We start from the raw sequence: 19,780 nt of genomic DNA on the forward strand, positions 1-19,780 counted from the left end.
GTACACACATTTTTCAAAACATTCAGTAAAAAAACAAAAAAAATATTTTATTTTATTTCTACTACCGTACGTCTAGCTGTCAGGTGGCAATCTCAAAGTGTGGACGTTTTTTCCAGCTCGGTCCTCAGCTATGCTGTTAAGGAGGAATAATCTCAGGTGTGTTTGCATACAAGTCTGAACCCACCTAAGCTAACCTCCAAGAAGCTGTCAAAGTGGACAGTCAATCATAGGTGGTGGAGGCATTCCCCGCCATACAGCTGCATCTCTACCCACCCCTTGTATAAGATTGTACTATTCAATTGGCAGCCTTTACAAACAAATACCACATTTTTAGGGCTCATGTACAAGGATGGTAAGAAGAGCAAATGAGTTCTAGCACAAAAATCTGATAAGTTTTCCACAACCGGGGAGCCAAATGTTGGCCATAGAAGTGAAGGGCTGCACATGCTTGTACTCTGGCTGGCTGGTTGTCTCTGCACCCGGGAGCTGCGAGGTGCACCTGGGCCCCCACCTCTTTTTTCCTCTGTCCCACGCCGGACACATAGCGTCAAATTTGGCGCCATTGCGTGCTTTTATAACATCAGTGGCTATTCCATGAGAGAAGCTCTTCGGCATCAATCCCTGGACAGCGGCTGCCGCCTAGGCCATGACTCCCCCCCTCATTAGCCATGCCAACGTAGCGTTGGAAGGGACCCGGGGCAGTGCCTTTGGTATTTATATCACCCTCAGTTGGAATAGACAGTCTCTTTTCTCTTCTGAGGACATTGCACGCCACACTTGGATTATGTTGCTAACATTTGGGATCACCAGGTGATTAGTCTGGGAGTCTTTCTTTATTTACATGGGTTCCTTTAGTACTTATCTTCCATTACTCTATCAGTCCTCTGTTGGAGATGTAGCTGCCTGATGTTTAGGCAGGGTTGCTATTAAATTTAGTTGCCAGGCGACAGTTGCCTTGGCCAATTGTTAGGAGGTCAATTAATTCCTCTCTAAGTCTGGATTTGTTGCACCCTATTACATAAAAAAGGGGCTTTGCAAGCTCAGGCCTGAATGGATGGGTGTCTCAGCCAATGGGCAGGGTTTTCTTTGGTCCCTTGGCCTGCTGGGAGAGCCTATTTATTGGTGTGGATTTAGGTGGAGTTAGGTGATCGGGGTTCAAATACTGCAGCTGCTAAGTTTTAAAATACGGGCACTTACCTGATCAGGGTGCCCGCGATGTCGGTGCCTGAAGCCAATCTATCCATCAGTTGTCGGGTGCTGCTGCCACCATCCTCAGTAAGGGAATCAGGAAGTGCAGCTTTATGGCTTCACTTCCTGGTTCCCTGCTGCACATGCGTGGCTCGCGCTGTGCTATCCCACCAGTCCCTGCTGTGTTCTGGGACCTGTGTGTATCTCAGAAGACAGCGGGGGGAGTGGCATAGCTACCCGCAGGTGGCTTGGGAATCTATGCCCAGAAGTGGGAGCAAAATAGGTATTTACTCCCCCCCCCACGAAAGGTGCCAAATGTGACACCGGAGGGGGAGAGGAACCGAAAAAACGGAAGTTCAATTTTTTGGTGGAACTCCGCTTTAAGACCCATCTCCCCACTCCTATTTGCCTCCAAGTTCTTGAACGCCTTGTCTACAACCACATTAGTTGCTACCTCACTGACAACATCCTTTTCCATTCCCTACAGTCAAGCTTCTGCCCACAACATTCCACTAATACTGCTCTACTAAAACTCACCAATTTCCTACTAACTGCTGAAACCAATGGCCAGTGCTCCATACTCATTCTCTTCTACCTTTTTGCTGCCTTTGACACAGTTGACCACCCACTCCTCCTCAAACTCCACAACGCTGCTCTTTCCTGGTTCTTCTCCCAACTGTAGCGCACCCCCTGAGTATACTGGGAGCAGACAGGTACCTCCAGAGACAGGGAGCAGGCTTACATTCACCCCAGGGCTGAGTCCATGGCTATAATGGGAAGTGAGAACAATAATAGGCACCAGTCACTTTAGATAATTTTCAATGCTTTAATGAAGAACTTTAAAGAAGTAGTAAAGAGGTTTAGGGGAGAGTTGCAGATACCTTTTTGTAGCAGATCACTTACAGACTCTTCAGCATAAAGGACAAAACAGCTTTCTCTTAGCAGAATCTTGTATCGCTGGGTAGGTCTCTGCCACAGACCTAACAAACGGTACGGTGTCTGGATAAGCCTCTCTCACAGGACTTAGCAGCCAGCAGATACCTGGATAAGTCTCTCTCACAAACTTAGCAGCCAGGAATGTATTAATTTGATTGAATTGTAGAACAGCGTCACAGAACCAGAACCTTTAAGCCGACCTGGCAGTACTGTGAGGGTAAGTCACCAGGCCCTTCTGAGAGACCAGCTTTCATCCTGGCTCTCTCCAGCAAGGGTCCTCCTCTGGATCTCCTCAGCTTGGCTCAGATTCTTCCAATCTGGCAAGACAGCCTAAGGACCACCTCAGAATTAGTAGGCCCCAGGCAGGCTTCTGGGCCTACTTGCACAGCTTTCAGCAGCGTAGCTTCCAGGCCTGGAGGGCCACGAGGTCAGGACTGATTAGTGCACATGGCATCTGTCCCATAAATACCCCCTCCCAGAATGCACAGCAGAAGGGACCTCCTACTGGGCTGTTTCTGGAAAAAGAATATTCATTACAGCTTAACTAAGTTTTTATTCTCACACTGTCCTGTAGTACCAGTGACACCTACTGGAAATAGTAGGAAATGCACAACACAATTTAGGACAGAATCAATAAACTATATACAATCAATCTGAGCTGGCTACAGCTCAGCCAAAAACGAAATTTACAATATAGCCCCATTTTTTGCAACAGGGGGCTACACACATCTCAGCACACTTTCAGTGTCAAATTCAACACAGGTACACAAGGCTCTGTCTCTCTATACCTCTTTCCTGGGCAGGTTAATAACCTACCATGACTTCCAAAACCACTGTTATGCTGACAACACCAATATCTATTTCTCGACTCCTCAACTCACCCACTCAATCTCCTCATGTAACACAAACTTACTCACATATCAGTATGGATGTCACACCACTTCCTCAAACTCAATCTTTCTAAAACTGAGCTTGTAATCTTTCCCGTTCCCCTCCTCATGACTTTACCAGGGCCGTTTTTAAGCCAGGGAAAAAGGGGCATTGTTGTGGGGACCAAAGCAGCTGCCTCATACTTGCCAGCTATCCTGGTTTAAATGCCCTCGTCCCTTGAGCTTTTAGTCCTGGGCCGTGTCCCAATATCTCTGCTAATAATACTGCCCAGCTCTGCCCTATTGTTGTGTACAGATGACTCACCTGCAGACCCTGTGTTTACATGTAAATTATGAGCATTCATATGTAAATAGTGGTGGCATCCATATGTAAATAGTAGTGGTCGTGGCATTCATATGTATATCATGCCCCCCTGAGGTCATACCCACAGTAATCTCTAGCAACCAATCAACAAGCAGAAATCATTTGCTGTAACCTCTAGTAACTAATCAGTGAGCCGCAATGTGTGCTGTAACCTCTAGCAACCAGTCAGTGAGTGGTAATGATACACTGTAACTTCTGGCAACCAATCGCAATAGCTGCCTGATCTGATTCTGTAACTGATTTTGAGTCCAGCTGCTACTTATTGTATGTCTCAGAGCAGATGGAGAGCAAAACTGCATGGGGGGGGGGGGGGGGGGGTCCCAAGAAAAGTTTTTCCCAGGGTCCAATCAATATTAAAGATGGCCCTGGACTTTACCATTGAGGTCAACGGTACAACCACTGGTCGTTCCACACATGCTAGAATGCTGGGTGTAATCCGGGACTCTAACCTCTCGTTCAGCCCCCACATCCAATCACTGGCTAAATCTTGCCACCTTAACCTCTACAACATTTCCAGAATTTGCCCCTTCCTGACTAGCGACACCACATTCACGCCTTGACTACTGCAACTCCCTCCTCACTGGTCTACCTTTACACAGGTCCCCCCCCCCCCGCTGCAACTAACTCCTCACTGGTCTACCTTTACACAGCCCCCCCCCTCAGTTTATTATGAATGCTGCTGCTAGACTAATACACCTTCCTAACCGATCCATGACTGCTGTCTTTCTCTGCCAAACTCTTCACTGGCTTCCCCTACCCCATTGTATAAAATTCAAAATACTAGACACAACATACAAGGCCATCCTCAACATCTCACCCTAGTTACATCACCAACCTTATCTGCAGGTACCGCCCAAATCACCCTCTCTGCTCCTTTTAAGACCTCCTGCTCTCTAGCTCCTTTGTCACCTCTTCCCATACTCACCTTCTGACTTCTCCAGAGCTTCAACCATCCTCTGGAACTCCCTGCCCCAGTATGTCCAGTCAGCTACTACCCTGTCCCTCTTTAGGTGATCCTTGAAAACTCACTTATTCAGGGAAACCTACCCCACCTAAGAACTTTACCCGAGTCACCTCCATCAGATCATCGCCCGCAGCCATTACATTTCGTAGCACCTCCCCCTCCCTTTTAGATATTCCTTCTGTAGTAAATCGTAATCATACTGTACCGCTTTATATTGTAAAGCACTGTGTAAACTGTTGGCATTATATAAATCCTGTATAATAATCATAATAATAATAAACAAATACAGATGTAGCACCCTGGAGTTTAGGCAGGGTTGCTCCTCACAAGTTTACTTGAGTAGTTATCCTGGTTGATTGATAGAGATCTATTGATTTCTCCCCAAGTTTGCACTTTTCTCTTCTACTACTAGGTGGCCGGGTACTTGGTGGTACTAGATATGAGAAGGGCAATGCAAGGTCAGGTTATGGTTATATGGGATATCTCAGACAAAGGGCAGGGGTTTTCCTCAATCCCTTGGCCTGCTGGGAGAGCCTATATATTTGGGTGAGGTCAGGTTATCTATGTTCTATGCCATCTAGATAGCTGTCTGGTGGACGAGCGTACTGTCTGGGCTGCTAGGCCGGAGATTGGGTCTATCCCAAGCATATCTGGCTGCTAGGCTGTCTGAGGGCCTATCCAGAAGCAAGACAGCAGCGCAGGGTTGGGACTGCGGCTTGCAGTCCAACCAGAAGTGACGGTTCTGCCAACTGGAGAACGTGTCCAGGAAACTTCAGTGGGTTTCAAGCCAGGGACCCAACCAGCGGAGGTAACGATTGCAGAGCAGCCTTGTGTGTCAAGCCAGGGACCGAACAGGCCAGTGGGGTTGAAGCTTGAGAGGTATCTAGAGTACCAAGCTAGGGACCCAGCAGAGAAGCGGGGGTGGCGCTTGAGGAAGATAAAACTGTGAATATTGGAGGAGCTTAAAGAGGAAGTAAACCCTGATGGGTTTACTTCCTCTTTTTTTCCCTGCAAAGGTAAAGCATAATGGACTACTATGCATCGCATAGTAGCTCATTATGTGTCACTTACCTGACACAGGAGCCAGCGAAGTCGCCGCTGTCACCTGTAGTCCGCCGCATCCATCTTGGTTGTGGCGTCTCTCGCAGCTCCGACGAATGACAGCGGAGAAGCCGCGATGACGTCACTCCCGCGCATGCGCACGGGAGTCGCGTCTCGGAGCTCCGACGCTGCCATTCGCCGGAGCCGCGATGACGTCACTCCCGCGCATGCGCACGGGAGTAGACAAATTTGGCAAATCCATTCTTGGACTTGCCGCATTTAGTGCGCCTGCGCGCCGCTGTCTACGGCGCATGCGCCGTAGACAGCGGTGCCCATTTTCGGGCAAATATCTCCTAAACCATATAGGTTTAGGAGATATTACTTGGACCTACAGGTAAGCCTTAATCTAGGCTTACCTGTAGGTCAAAGTTGTTTGGAAGGGTTTACTTCCATTTTAAGGGATTCAGTGGCAGTGAATTATCTAGTCTAGCGAGAGACCGGGAGCTTAATGAGCTGAAGAACTACAAGGAGCAATTGTAGTGAAAGAACTGTTACGCTTTGTGTTAGGAACTGTTAAAGACTGTTGCCATAGGAGACAGCATTCCTGCACGTGAAGATGTGGTGCCTTGATGGATACCTTTCCCTGCATGGCTGTCTACCTGTAGAAGTCTCGGAGTCTGCCAATTGACATTGCAACTACCTAAGGGTGTCCTGGCCCTAACCCTCTCTCCTCCAAGAAGTTTGTTAAGACAAATACACTTTTTCTTTTCAGAAGTGTCTGGCGCCCAATAACTTTAACTTCTCTGAACCCACCATGCCTCACAACCCACCACATACAGAAGGATATCAGCTGTCCCTGGCTCTGGAGGTTCTCATTAGATCAAAGGAGGCCTGGGACCTTGCTGCACAAATATAAAAGCAAATTAATAGGTAAAGAGGAGAAACTACATATTTAAAGAACTCCAGCTCTGTGTTATATTATCTATTACTGGAAGTTTAAAACATTTCAATGCATATTAATACCACTAGATGTCACTATGACACCATGTATACACAGTATTTTTTACTGTTTTCATTGTTTGGTTTGTGCTTAAAGAGGAATTCCAGCCATTTCATTGCTTAATAAAAGTCGGCAGCTACAAATAGTAGGCTGTCAATAAGCAGGAGAAGAATTCATTTGGTTCTCCCAGAGGTTATATCATCAGAGATTGTCCCTCTGGCTCCTGATCACAAACCCTGACCCTGACCAATGTGGGCAGTAAACACGCTCTCAGCACAGAACCTCAGACCACACTGGACATCTTTCGTGCGATTGCTGGGTTAAAGTGATTGTAAAGTCTCAGTTTTTTTAGTAAAAAAATAAAAATGTTATATTTACCTGCTTTGTGCAGTAGATTTGCACAAAGCAGCCCAGATCCTCCTCTTTTATGTATTTTAATGCATAAAATGCAATAAAATACAGTGCCTTGAAAAAGTATTCATACCCCTTGAAATGTTCCACATTTTGTCATGTTACAACCAAAAACATAAATGTATTTTATTGGGATTTTATGAGATAGACCAACACAAATTGGCACATAATTGTGAAGTGGAAGGAAAATTATAAATGTTTTACATTTTTTTTTACAAATAAATCTGTGAAAAGTGTGGCATGCATTTGTATTTAGCACCCCTGAGACAATACTTTGTAGAACAACCTTTCGCTGCAATTACAGCTGAAAGTCTTTTTGGGTATGTCTCTACCAGCTTTTCACATCTAGAGAGTGACATTTTTGCACATTCTTCTTTGCAAAATAGCTCAAGCTCTGTCAGATTGGATGGAGAGCGTCTGTGAACAGCAATTTTCAAGTCTCGCCACATATTCTCAATTGGATTTAGGTCTGGACATTGACTGGGCCATTCTAATACACGAATATGCTTTCATCTAAACCATTCCATTGTAGCTCTGGCTGTATGTTTAGGGTCGTTGTCCTGCTGGAAGGTGAACTTCTGCCCCAGCCTCAAGTCTTTAGTAGACTCTAACAGGTTTTCTTCTAAGATTGTCCTGTATTTGGCTCCATCCATCTTCTCATCAACTCTGACCAGCTTCCCTGTCACTGCCGAAGAAAAGAATCCCCGCAACATGATGCTGTCACCACCATGTTTCACAGCGGGGATGGTGTGTTCAGGCCAAAGAGTTAAATTTTGGCCTCATCTAACCAGAGCACCTTCTTCCACATGTTTGCTGTGTCCCCCACATGGCTTCTCGCAAACTGCAAATGGGACTTCTAAAGGCTTTTTTTCAACAATGGCTTTCTTCTTGCCACTCTTCCATATAGGCCAGATTTGTACGACTCATAGTTTTCCTGTGAACAGATTCTCCCACCTGAGCTGTGGATCTCTGCAGCTCCTCCAGAGTTACCATCGGCCTCTTGGCTGCTTCTCTGATGAATGCTCTCCTTGCCCGGCCTTTCAGTTTAGGTGGACGGCCATGGCAGTTGTGCCATACTGTTTCCATTTTCCGTTGATGGATTGAACATTGCTTTGTGAGATGTTCAAACCTTGGGATATTTTTTTTTTATAAACTAACTGTGCTTTAAACTTCTCCACAACTTTATCCCTGACCTGTCTGGTATGTTCCTTGGCCTTCAGGATGCTCTTTGTTCACTAAGGTTCTTTAACAAACCTCTGAGGGCTTCACAGAACAGCTGTATTTATACTGAGGTTAAATTACACACAGGTGGACTCTTTTTACTAATTAGCTGGCTTCTGAAGGCAATTGGTTCCACTAGACTTTAGTTAGAGGTATCAGCATAAAGTTGGCTGAATACAAATGCACGCCACACTTTTCAGATATTTATTTGTAAAAAATATTGAAAACCATGTATCATTTTCCTTCAGCTACACAATTATGTGCCACTTTGTGTTGGTCTATCACATAAAATCCCAATAAAATACATTTACGTTTTTGGTTGTAACAATAGAAAAATGTGGAAAATTTCAAGGGGTATAAATACTTTTTCAAGGCACTGTAAAAAAAAAAAAAACCTTCTGCCTTTACAACCACTTTAAGGCCTACTTTTCTTGTCACAGCATACAAAAGATACAAAATGTATATGTCTGCCTTCTCTGACGAGGGACGTGCTCTATTTGAAAGGGATATGGTAGACTAGCCCAGCCCTAATATAGCCATGATGGAAGTCAGTGGCCTTCTCACATTTTCCACCGACCATTCCTGTTTGTACTGCAACCTGGGAGATGCACATTCATCACCCGGGGCCCCATTCCCCTTCTCCTCCCTCCCCCAGTCCCCCCACCACTCCCTCTTCTTCCTCCCCTCTCTACACCCCCTCCCCCCATCCCCTCCTTCCTCTCCCACACTCCCAGGGGTCTTCTCGCCTTTTCTTTCTTCCTCTTTCTCTTCTCCCTCTATCCCTCTTGTATTCCCACTACAGATACATATCTTACTAATGTTTTAGAATATTTGAAAAAGTTGAGACGGGGACCATGAGACCATCTATTGCAACACATTAAAACCCAATGAATAGACATTTAATGACTTATGCCCCATACACACGATCAGAAATTCTGCCAGCAAAAGTCGAATGTGAGCTTTTGGTCAGAAAGTCCAACCATGTGTATGCTCCATCTGACTTTTGCTGTCAAAATTCCAGCCAGCAAAAGATTGAGAACAAGTTCTCAATTTTTCGGTCGGAAAAAGTTCCTGTCCGAAAATGCATTTGTCTGTATGCAATTCGGACGCACAAAAATAATCACATATGCTCGGAAACAATACAACGCATGCCTGGAAGCATTGAACTTAATTTTCTCGGCTCATCGTAGTGTTGTACGTCACCCGATTCTTGACAGTCGAAAGTTCAAAGAACTTCTGTGTGACTGTGTGTATGCAAGGCAAGCTTGAGCGGTATTCCATCAGAAAAACCATCCAAGTTTTTTCTGACGGAATTTCTGATCATGTGTATGGGGCATTAGAGGTAGAGGTTTACAACTATATTCCCTCAGACCCTCCAAAGTGTTGACTTTACATGTTGAGAGTGGAAAGTTTGCTCTTCATGTCTCGTTTACTTTGACACGGTATCTTGTTTTTCCTCACCCGGTGCCAATGTTCTTTTATGTAATTGAGGATGCTGTGTTTCATGCTTTCATGTCTCTTTAAATAAAAGATTTGAAGAAAAAAAATGACACAAAATTTAGAGTTGACACTAACTTTGGAAAGGTTCCTGTTACTTCCTGTTGTGTTTACAGGACAGGAAGTGAAAGGAAATCTACCCAATGGAACACAAATGGCAAAAAATCTGATTAGGGCTGTTTACCATTCCTTACTCTGTCCAAAATAACTCCAAAAAAGTTTTGGCTTTAGATTTACCATGTAGTTGTTTTCACTGCAGTGAACTTTCTTTCTTTCTTTGCAGACTCATCCTTAAAGCTGATGCCATTTCTGCAAGCAGATACAGAGAAGCTGAATTGTAAGATCAAGTCTTATTTCACAGACAACATTCAGGTGTTATGGCCGAATATCACCCCCTCTGTCAATACACTGGATTCTTGGTATATTGTCACTGTACAACACACTGATGGCACGTTTCAGATGTCAACGTTCTTCACCATACTTACCCAGACGCCATCAATGACAGAAAGAGATGATGATGAAATAGATGATGAAAGAGATGATGATGAAATACATCATACTTTAGGTCAGTATTTCACAAGATTTAGCTGGTTGTGTGTCACCAACCACAAACGTATGTGCTGATATCATTGTTCACAATTTAGAACAAGATTCATTTTTTATTATCATTATTATTTTATGATTAGGTTTTGAGACTTATTCAGTTAGTCAAAATGCCAGGTGCAGTAACCAAATGCAACAAAACATTTATCTATTTCAGTTCTGACATCAGTTAAGTGAAATGTGATTGGTTGGTGTGGATTACTACACTTTGCCCCTCATTATTATAGTATGCACTGCTTTAATGAATAATACCTACTTTGTGTACACTACACTGTTTATCTGTTCCCTCCTAACACTTATGCCCCGTACACATGATCAGATTTTACGACAACAAATGTTGGATGTGAGCTTGTTGGCTGAAAGTCAGACCATGTGTATACTCCATCGAACATTTGCTGTCAGATTTTCCGCCAACACATTTTGGCTAGCAGGTTCTCAGATTTTCCACCAACAAAACGTTGTTGTCAGAATTTCCGATCGTGTGTACACAAGTCCGATGCACAAAAGTTCACGCATGCTCGGAATCAAGCAGTAAGAGCTACACTGGCTATTGAACTTCCTTTTTCTCGACTTGTCGTATGTCTTGTACGTCACCATTTTCCCACGTTCATAATTGTTGGCCAACATTTGTGTGACCGTGTGTATGCAAGACAAGTTTGAGCCAACATCCTATGAACAAAAATTCACAGTTTTGTTGTTGGAAAGTCTGATTGTGTGTACAGGGCTTTAAAGCCCAACTCCAGGGAACATAAATATCCTCCCCTGCAGTAGAGCTGCCCCTCCTCTACAAAAGTTAAATACTTGTTTAGGTATAGAGTACGGGAAAAAGCACTTACTTACTTACTCAATCCTGCTCTTCTCAGCAGCAATCGTTTTGCTATGCTCCAGTGGTGGACTGTACCTCTGCATCCTCATGTCCAGTTCTGTGCTAAGGGCCCTACACCAGTCTTGATGACATCAGAGGACCTGTGACCACCAGAGCATAGGGGAGGAGATGCTGTGGGGACCAGTCTAAGGCAGCCCATACATTAGTCAGTATTTTTTTGTCCAACCAACTTTGAATGTGGGAAGGGGGAATTCTCCCCGCTGAGCTATTGCATTCTAACAGTGGGGAGACTTCCCGCCATCAGAATAAACTGATCAGTGCTGCAGACTGCGGGGAAACCAATAGATTGACTTCTGTACAAAAGCCTGAGAGGATTGCTTTAAGTTAATCCAATGGAATACCAGACTGGAAAACCAATAAACACTACATACATACAGCCAAATTTCGATCCATGTATGGCCGACTTTACAGTACAGAGGAGCCTGCATAAGCAGAGGATTGGGTAATTAAAAGTGCTTTTCTTGTTCTAGACCAAAAGGGTTTTTCTTGTTCTCCTAGACCAATGGAACATTTAACACTTCCAGTGTTTTTACTTTCCCTGTGGCTTTGAGGTACAAGTTACAAAGTTAGCATCAATCTATTGGAACATTGTGTGATCACAAAGCATCAATTGCTACTTCATGCTACGTGTGTAGTTTCAGTTTGCACAATAGGGAGACATTTATCACATCTACTCACTGATAAATAAGATCTTAGTTTTAGTAGCTTAATGTTTATGTCAGGGCAAAAATAAATAAATAAATGTTTAAGTACAGAAAAATACCTACTGATCTGCCAGAAATCCCATGTGCTCCTAATGTCTTGTTTCGTCTGACAGCACTGTGCCTCTGATGCACTGTAATCCCAATCAGTGTTGTCAGTCCTGTTTGCTGGACTACAGAGCTCCCCCTATCCTCCAAACCTGTATGTCCCTTTCAACATGAACTCCTTGGGAGGAATTGGCTAAGTGGTTTGCACTTTTGCCTAGCAGTACTAGGTATCTGTGGTTGGAATCCCAACCACAACACTACTGTACCTGCCTGCAGCTTCCATGTTCTGCCCGTGCTTGCATGGGTTTCCTTCCACACTCCAAAGACATGATAGCAGGTTAATTGTCTTGTGTCTAAATTGGTCCAAGTACAGTATGTGTATGTATGAATGTGAGTTAGGGGTCTTAGATTGTTCCTTGGGGGTAGGGACTAATGTGAATGCATATGTAAAGTGTTGTGTAAATTGACAGTGCTATATAAGTACCTGTAATAAAAAATAATAAATAAATAATACACCTGTAACAAGTCGGAATTTGTGGCAGCTGTTCATGGCAACCAGTCAAATTCTATCTCTAACTTCTTAATTTAAGCTTTGAAAAATTAAAGATATAAGCCGATTGGTTGCCTTTCACGACTGCTCCAAATTCTGTCTACTCTAGTTTTAATACATTTGGTTTTTTTTTTGTTTGTCTGTTTTTTTGTCAGCAAAACAGTGATACTGCTGTGACTGGCAAGACCCTCCCCACACACTGTGCGTAAGGAAATAGCTCTTGGGAGATGTAGTTTTGGGGGCGTTCCTACAGAAACCGAGATTTCACAAGCTCCTCCCCCCCCCCCCCCCCCAACAACAATTTTACAAGCCTGGCAATGATATCAGAGGAACTAATAAAATAGTTTCTTGCTACAAAAACATGTTAAAAGAAAAATTAACTATAGAGGAGGAGGGAGGTTTGAGGGTAAATTTGGGTAATGCCTGGGTATTTGTTTTAATTGATCTACTGAATAAGGGCCAGGTAGCTCTGCTCAAAGTCGTTTACTTTTAACTGGATGAGATATAGATTACTAACAAAAATAATTTTCTGTCATTTTTTTTTTTAGCATACAGAAATGAGAAAAAAACTCATGAAATTATACGTTTTCCACACATTAAAGAAAAATAAATATATTCAATCATTTGTTTCTAATAAATTAATCAACTGTATTAATAAATTGTATCTATGGTACATTGAACTTTTTTTTCTGTCTATAGCTACATTTACGATAAGTACCCATACCCCTCATATCTATACCAGACTGAATGACAACGAAGTTCTGAATTGTGCTTTCTTGGTCGATCACATGGCTGAAGCTTCAGTTACATGGAATTTCCAAGGGAAAGGAAGGAGGAATCTAAAACTGTTGTCTTACAATGGATCCACAAAGGAGCTGGAGTATCACAGTAAGAAGGGTCTGGTGCAAGTGGAGGAAATACAGAAGGGGATTGCTTCTCTTAGTGTGACCAATATGGCTTTGGAAAAGGAAGGACTCTTCACCTGCACTGTGTCCGTAGGATCTCTCTATGCTGAACAACAGATTCACCTTGAGGTCAGAGGTATGGGATTGGTCATAGCCCATAATGTAATGATGACACATGTAACTAACTGATAAGCTGGCATGTTTAAAGCTGAACTCCAGGATAGTCAAATATTGTCTTAAAGTAGACCTATAGACAAAACTTTTTTTTTTTTTGCCATTTTAGTGACTAAGGGAGGATCACAACCCCTGATTTTTTTATGCCATTTGTGTCCCATTGTGGAGATTTCCCTTCACATCCTGTCCCATAGCAAAACAGGAAGAGAAAGGACATCCCTGCAAATTAAAGAAGTTCCTTGGGGATCCCCAGGTCACCAGAATTAGTGTCCCCATTGGAAGATTTCCCCTCTATTACTTTTCTGACAAACCAAAATGTGGGTTTTTCTTTTACTTTCCCTTTTAGTGATGGTAAACAGTACCGATAAAGAGGGTGAATCTCCATAATAGGGACAAAGACAGCAAAAAAAACTGACAGGTGTTCTAATCCATCTCCACTCTATCCAAAACCAAAAAAAAGTTTTGCCTTTAGTTATACTTTAACCAGGCCATAGTAAAATGAGGCCATCCTGGGTGGACGTCATATGAATAAAAAAAAACTAAAAGTTTTACTTGCCTAATATTGCGCAGAGCGCTTCTTTACCCCCTCTTTGACATTCCCCCACCGATGATGTCTGCTCCTCCCTCCTCTGGGTGCCTCCTTAGCAAGCCATGTTCTATGGGAGCACCCGTGCTTGTGTGATCTCAAGAGGGACTGTGTGAGTCCATAAACACACACAGTGCAGGTAAGCCACGCCCTGCCCCCTCCTCACAGGAATTTGACTGACAGGCTATGGCTCCTGCTGCTCTCCAGGAAGTAAGAGGAGCTATGCTGCACCCGGGAGAGCGCTGGATCAATGAGAGGAGCCAGATAAGTGTTTAGGGACAAAGGGTTAGAACGGTAGTAGGACGTTTTTTCTTACCTTAAAATGGTTCTAAAGGTTTTTTAACTTAATGTATTCTATGCAATAAAGTGTTTGTTACTCTAATGCTTCGTAGATACGATCAGACTTTCCAACAACAAAACCATGGAATTTTGTTCGAAGAATGTTGTCTCCAACTTGTCTTACATACACAGGGTCACACAAATGTTGGCCAACATTTACAAACATAGTGACGTACGAGACGTACGTGATATCTCCATTGCGAACACTAGTTTTACAAGACAGAACGCTTCTGGCTCGTACTTGATTCCGAGCATGCGCAGACTTTTGTTGGTGGAAAATTTGAGAACCTGCTAGCCAACATTTGTTGGCAGAAAGTCCGACAACAAATGTTCGATGGAGCATATACATGGTCGGACTTTCTGCCAACAAGCTCAGATCCAACATTTGTTGTTGAAAAATCTGATCGTGTATACGGGACATTACACTACATATTCCTGATATGTACCTGCTGTGCCATGTACTTATATGAAAAAATATCCTGTTCTTTTTGTATTGCTTCCTTTTTGTGAAATCACTGGTGTTCCTGTCGGTCCCTCTGCTTTCCTAGTAAAAACGAACCACACTAAGCAGGAGAGAACACCGTGGTCAGTTCTCTAGCTATGCTGGGAACTCTGCATGCTCTCCTCCAATCATTAGAGTTGTCCTGACATACCCCCTGCTGCACAGCCATTCACTGGGATGCTCAGCGTGCTGCTGCTTCTCCCCCCCCAGCTTTTATGCAGCTGAGATCAGAGGGAATACGATCACTTAAAAAAAAGGGAAAAAAAAGTATTTATACTGTATTTTTATATCTATACAAAAATGTTTTGCCTTTCATTTCTATTTTAAACTGAATGGGTTGTTTTACAAGGTGATCGTTTACAATCACTTTAGGATAAAAAAAAACTTCTGTGTACAGCAGCCTTACCCGAGCCCCATCTTAATCCAGCAATGTTGCACAAGAGACTCGGTTGTCCGGGATTTTCCCTACTCATTGGCTGAGACACACAGCGGGTGCCAATGGCTGTCAATCAAAGTCAGTGAGCCAATGAGGAGACAGCAAGCTGCTTGCTGTGGAGGCATTCGATAGAAGGGAGGGGCCAGGTTCACTGGAGGGGGATCCAAGAAAATGAGGATCTGGGCTGCTCTGTGCAAAACCACTGTATAGAGCAGGTAAGTATGAAATGTTTGTTATTTAAAAAAAAAAAAAAAGATTTTAGTATCACTTTAATGTAGGGAATGCACTAAAGTGGATATAAACCCTCTTCTATACCCAGTGAATTTAACAGCCTCAGATGATACACAGAGATTAAACAAATCTCCCTACATAAGTGTTACATGTATATCTGCTGTCTTTCCCTTTCTATAATCTTTAGAAAGTGCACTTTGTGTTGCAAATCTTTCTTCCTGTTTCAGCATTTGGAGGGGAGTTTGGGCATATACTGTGTGTGATCTGATTGGAGGAAAGGCTTCCCCCTCCACATATGGACCTATATACGGAATATTCTCCAGAACTTAAAAGGTTCATTTTGGAAGGGGTCTCCTATCCCTTATACCAGTGTTTCTGAACTCCAGTCCTCAAGGCGCCCCAACAGGTCATGTTTTCAGGATTTCACTCCGATGAAACGGCTGTGATAATTACTAAGGCAGTGAAACTGATCAAATCACCTGTGCAAAATAATGGGAAGACTGGAAACATGACCTGTTGGGGCGCCTTGAGGACTGGAGTTCAGAAACACTGGATTATACTATAACTGCTTCCTCTTTAATGAAAAATGGTTCATACAAAAACAAGGAGCCTCCATGGGAGCAAGATTCTCACCCATCTATGCTAATTTATACATGGGTTGGTGGGAAGAACAATACATCTACAATGCATACAAGCCCCATAGAAACCACATTGTCTCATATTATCAATACATTGATGATCTGATTTTTTCATCACTAACCAGGGGTTGCCAGCCACCGAGTTTCTGAACTACCTAAATAACAATCAGTTAAATTTCAGGTTTACAATAGAAGAACATCAAACAAAGACAAACTTTCTCGATCTTACCCTATCTGGATCCATCCAAGAAAAAGTAGTCACTGTACATGCATATAGGAAAACTACTTTCAAAAATGCCCTCTTGCATGCATCTTGCTGTCATCCCTTCCAAACTATTTAAGAGATACTGGATAATTTAGACAAATCAGGCAAAACTGTTCCAATTTGATGGACTTTGAAAGAAAAGCTCTGTCATTGGAACAAAGACTTTGTGAACGGGGCTACCATAGATCGCAGGTCAAAAAAGTTTGTCTCCACATTAGAAATGTAAACGTGATGAACCTACTAAGCTAACAAACTATTCTCCACAACAGACCAGACCATCTGACTTACCTGTGTTCTCCACTATCTATAGCTCTCAATCCCAAGATATAAGATGTAATATAGCCAGATATTGTCCCCTTTGTATAGTGATGACAGCTACAAGTTCATATTAGAACGAGGGGTCAGATATTTTGCTAGATATAGCACCATAGGAAATATGGTCTCTCCCAGCATGTATAGTCCAAACGTATGTGGCTAAACACCACAGGGAGGTACAGGCGCAGTGTCAACAGGGGGTAAGATGCATGGATGGGGGGCGGCGCCCGTGGGCCCCCTATGGACGGGCCGCCACTGTTTGCTAAAGAAAATACTATAAATGAAATGTGAAGCTGAACATATTTAAAAATAGATTTTGGACTTACATGCACTTTAACCACTTGCGGACCAGCTGCCACAGTTTTACTGTGGCAGGTTGGCTCCGCTTCGTAAAATCACATTATTGTAGTGATCTTGCAAGGCTTGGATAGCAGGCACGTGCCCGCCTCAAGCTCCGTGAGTCTGACTGCCATTCACATTTACACAGTAATCAATGCATTATTAATCATACTGATCGCTGTATAAATGTGAATTGTCCCAAAATAGGCCAAAAGTGTCCAATGCGTCCGCCATAATGTCGCAGTCATGATAAAAATTTCTGATCACCGCCATTACTAGTAAAAAAAAAATATTAATAAAAATGCCATAAAACTATCCCCTATTTTGTAGATGCTATAACGTTTGCGCAAATCAATCAATAAATGCTTATTGTGATTTTTTTTTTACCAAAAACATGTAGAAGAATACGTATTGGCCAAAACTGAGGAAAAAAATAAAATTTATAAATTTTTTGGGGATATTTATTATAGCAAAAAGTAAAAAATAATGTGTTTTTTTCAAAATTGTTGCTCTTTTTTTGTTTATAGTTAAAAAAAAATAAAACACAGAGGTGATCAAATACCACCAAAAGAAAGCTCTATTTGTGGGGAAAAAAGAACGTCAATTTTGTTTGGGAGCCACGTCGCACGACCGCGCAATTGTTAGTTAAAACAACACAGTGCCGAATCACAAAAAGTGCTCTGGTGTTTGGCCAACCAAATGCACCGGGGCTGAAGTGGTTAACGTTTGGGGTGGACTAATCAATTCTTTAGTTGCTCACAATGAATGTATGAGCTTGTATATAAAGTTTCATTTACACCTTATGTTTTTTATTTGTGTAACAAACAAGAATATTACAATATCTTTCTTTGCAGAAAGCCCAGCGGTGTCTGTAAATGTGGAATCAGTGACACTGAAAGAGGGAGAGGAGCAGAAGTTTGTCTGTGATGCCTCAAATTATTATCCTCTGGATGTCAGTATTGAATGGCTACGAGAAGGCCAACATGGAGGACTTTTGCCAACTTCAGTACCACACGTCATCTATAGCAGCCACAGATACAATAGTGATGGCACCTATAGCATTTCTGGTTCCTTCTTCTACACCGCATCCCTGCAGGACAGTGGCACCATTTTCACCTGCCGTGTGGAGCATGAAAGCCTAAGCATACCAATAAAAAAGAAAGTGAGCCTTACAGTTTTAGGTAATGTATACATGCTCAATTTTATACAATTTACTGCAATAGTATACACATACGGGTGTATTTATTTAAAAAAAAAAAAAAGTGCATAACCATATGTCCATGGAGATTTCATGTAAAGTTGTTCTGTGCAAATGGGGAAAATTGAATGTTCTCAGGCTGTATTCTGCTGTATTCTGTGTGGATCTGCGATTATGTGGAAAATACTGCATTATTGCCACTAGATGGAGCCGGGAGTGTACTTATTTCCTATACAGTGGGGCAAAAAAAGTATTTAGTTAGCCACCAATTGTGCAAGTTCTCCCACTTAAAAAGAGGAGAGAGGCCTGTAATTATCATCATAGGTATACCTCAACTATGAGAGACAAGATGTGGAAACAAATCCAGACAATCACATTGTTTGATTTTTGAAAGAATATATTTGCAAATTATGGTGGAAAATAAGTATTTTGTCAATATCAAAAGTTTATCTTAATACTTTGTTATATATCCTTTGTTGGCAATGACAGAGGTCAAACCTTTTCTGTAAATTTTCACAAGGTTGTGACACACTGTTGCTGGTATGTTGGCCTCCATGTCCTCCATGCAGATCTCCTCTAGAGCATTGATGTTTTGGGGCTGTCGCTGGGCAACACAGACTTTCAACTCCATCCAAAGGTTTTCTATGGGGTTGAGATCTGGAGACTGGCTAGGCCACTCTAGGGCCTTTAAATGCTTCTTACGAAGCCACTCCTTCATTGCCTGGGTGGTGTGTTTGGGATCATTGTCATGCTGAAAGACCCAGCCACATTTCATCTTCAATACCCTTGCTGATGGGAGGAGGTTTGCACTCAAAATCTCACGATACATGGCCCCATTCATTCTTTCATGTACACGGATCAGTCGTCCTGTTCCCTTTGCAGAGAAACAGCCCCAAAGCATGATGTTGCCACCCCCATGCTTCACAGTAGGTATGGTGTTCTTTGGTTGCAACTTAGCATTCTCTCTCCTCTAAACATGACGAGTTGTGTTTCTACCAAACAGTTCTACTTTGGTTTTTATCTGACCATATGACATTCTCCCAATCCTCTTCTGGATCATCCAAATGCTCTCTAGTAAACCTCAGACAGGCCCAGACATGTACTGGCTTAAGCAGGGGGACACGTCTGGCACTGCAGGATCTGAGTCCCTGGTGGTGTAGTGTGTTACTGATGGTAGCCTTTGTTACGTTGGTCCCAGCTCTCTGCAGGTCATTCAATAGGTCCCCCCGTGTGGTTCTGGGATTTTTGCTCACCGTTCTTGTGATCATTTTGGCCCCACAGGATGAGATCTTGTGTGCAGCCCCAGATCGTGGGAGTATATCAGTGGTCTTGTATGTCTTCTATTTTCTAACTATTGCTCCCACAGTTGATTTCTTCAGACCAAGCTGCTTGCCTATTGCAGATTCAGTCTTCCCAGCCTAGTGCAGGTCTACAATTTTGTTTCTGGTGTCCTTCGACAGCTCTTTGGTCTTCACCATAGTGGAGTTTGGAGTGTGACTGTTTGAGGTTGTGGAAAGGTGTCTTTTATAATGATAACAAGTTCAAACAGGTG

General features: G+C 42.9%; 1 protein-coding gene across 3 annotated transcripts in view; it reads left to right on the forward strand.

Annotated features, from left to right (window-relative positions):
* The window catches only part of LOC143982076 (tapasin-related protein-like), a 91,118-nt gene that overhangs the window by 48,697 nt on the left and 22,641 nt on the right, over window positions 1-19,780 (forward strand). For all 3 annotated transcript variants that reach the window (XM_077480471.1, XM_077480473.1, XM_077480472.1), the window contains 3 exons: window positions 9,796-10,077; window positions 13,000-13,341; window positions 17,885-18,211. In XM_077480471.1, coding sequence (XP_077336597.1) covers window positions 9,796-10,077; window positions 13,000-13,341; window positions 17,885-18,211 — 951 coding nt within the window. The remainder of the gene's footprint in view (window positions 1-9,795; window positions 10,078-12,999; window positions 13,342-17,884; window positions 18,212-19,780) is intronic.

Source organism: Lithobates pipiens, unplaced genomic scaffold, assembly GCF_037356315.1.
Source record: "Lithobates pipiens isolate NorthernLeopardFrog02 unplaced genomic scaffold, aLitPip1_a1.2 Scaffold_16, whole genome shotgun sequence".
Classification (NCBI taxonomy): domain Eukaryota; kingdom Metazoa; phylum Chordata; class Amphibia; order Anura; family Ranidae; genus Lithobates; species Lithobates pipiens.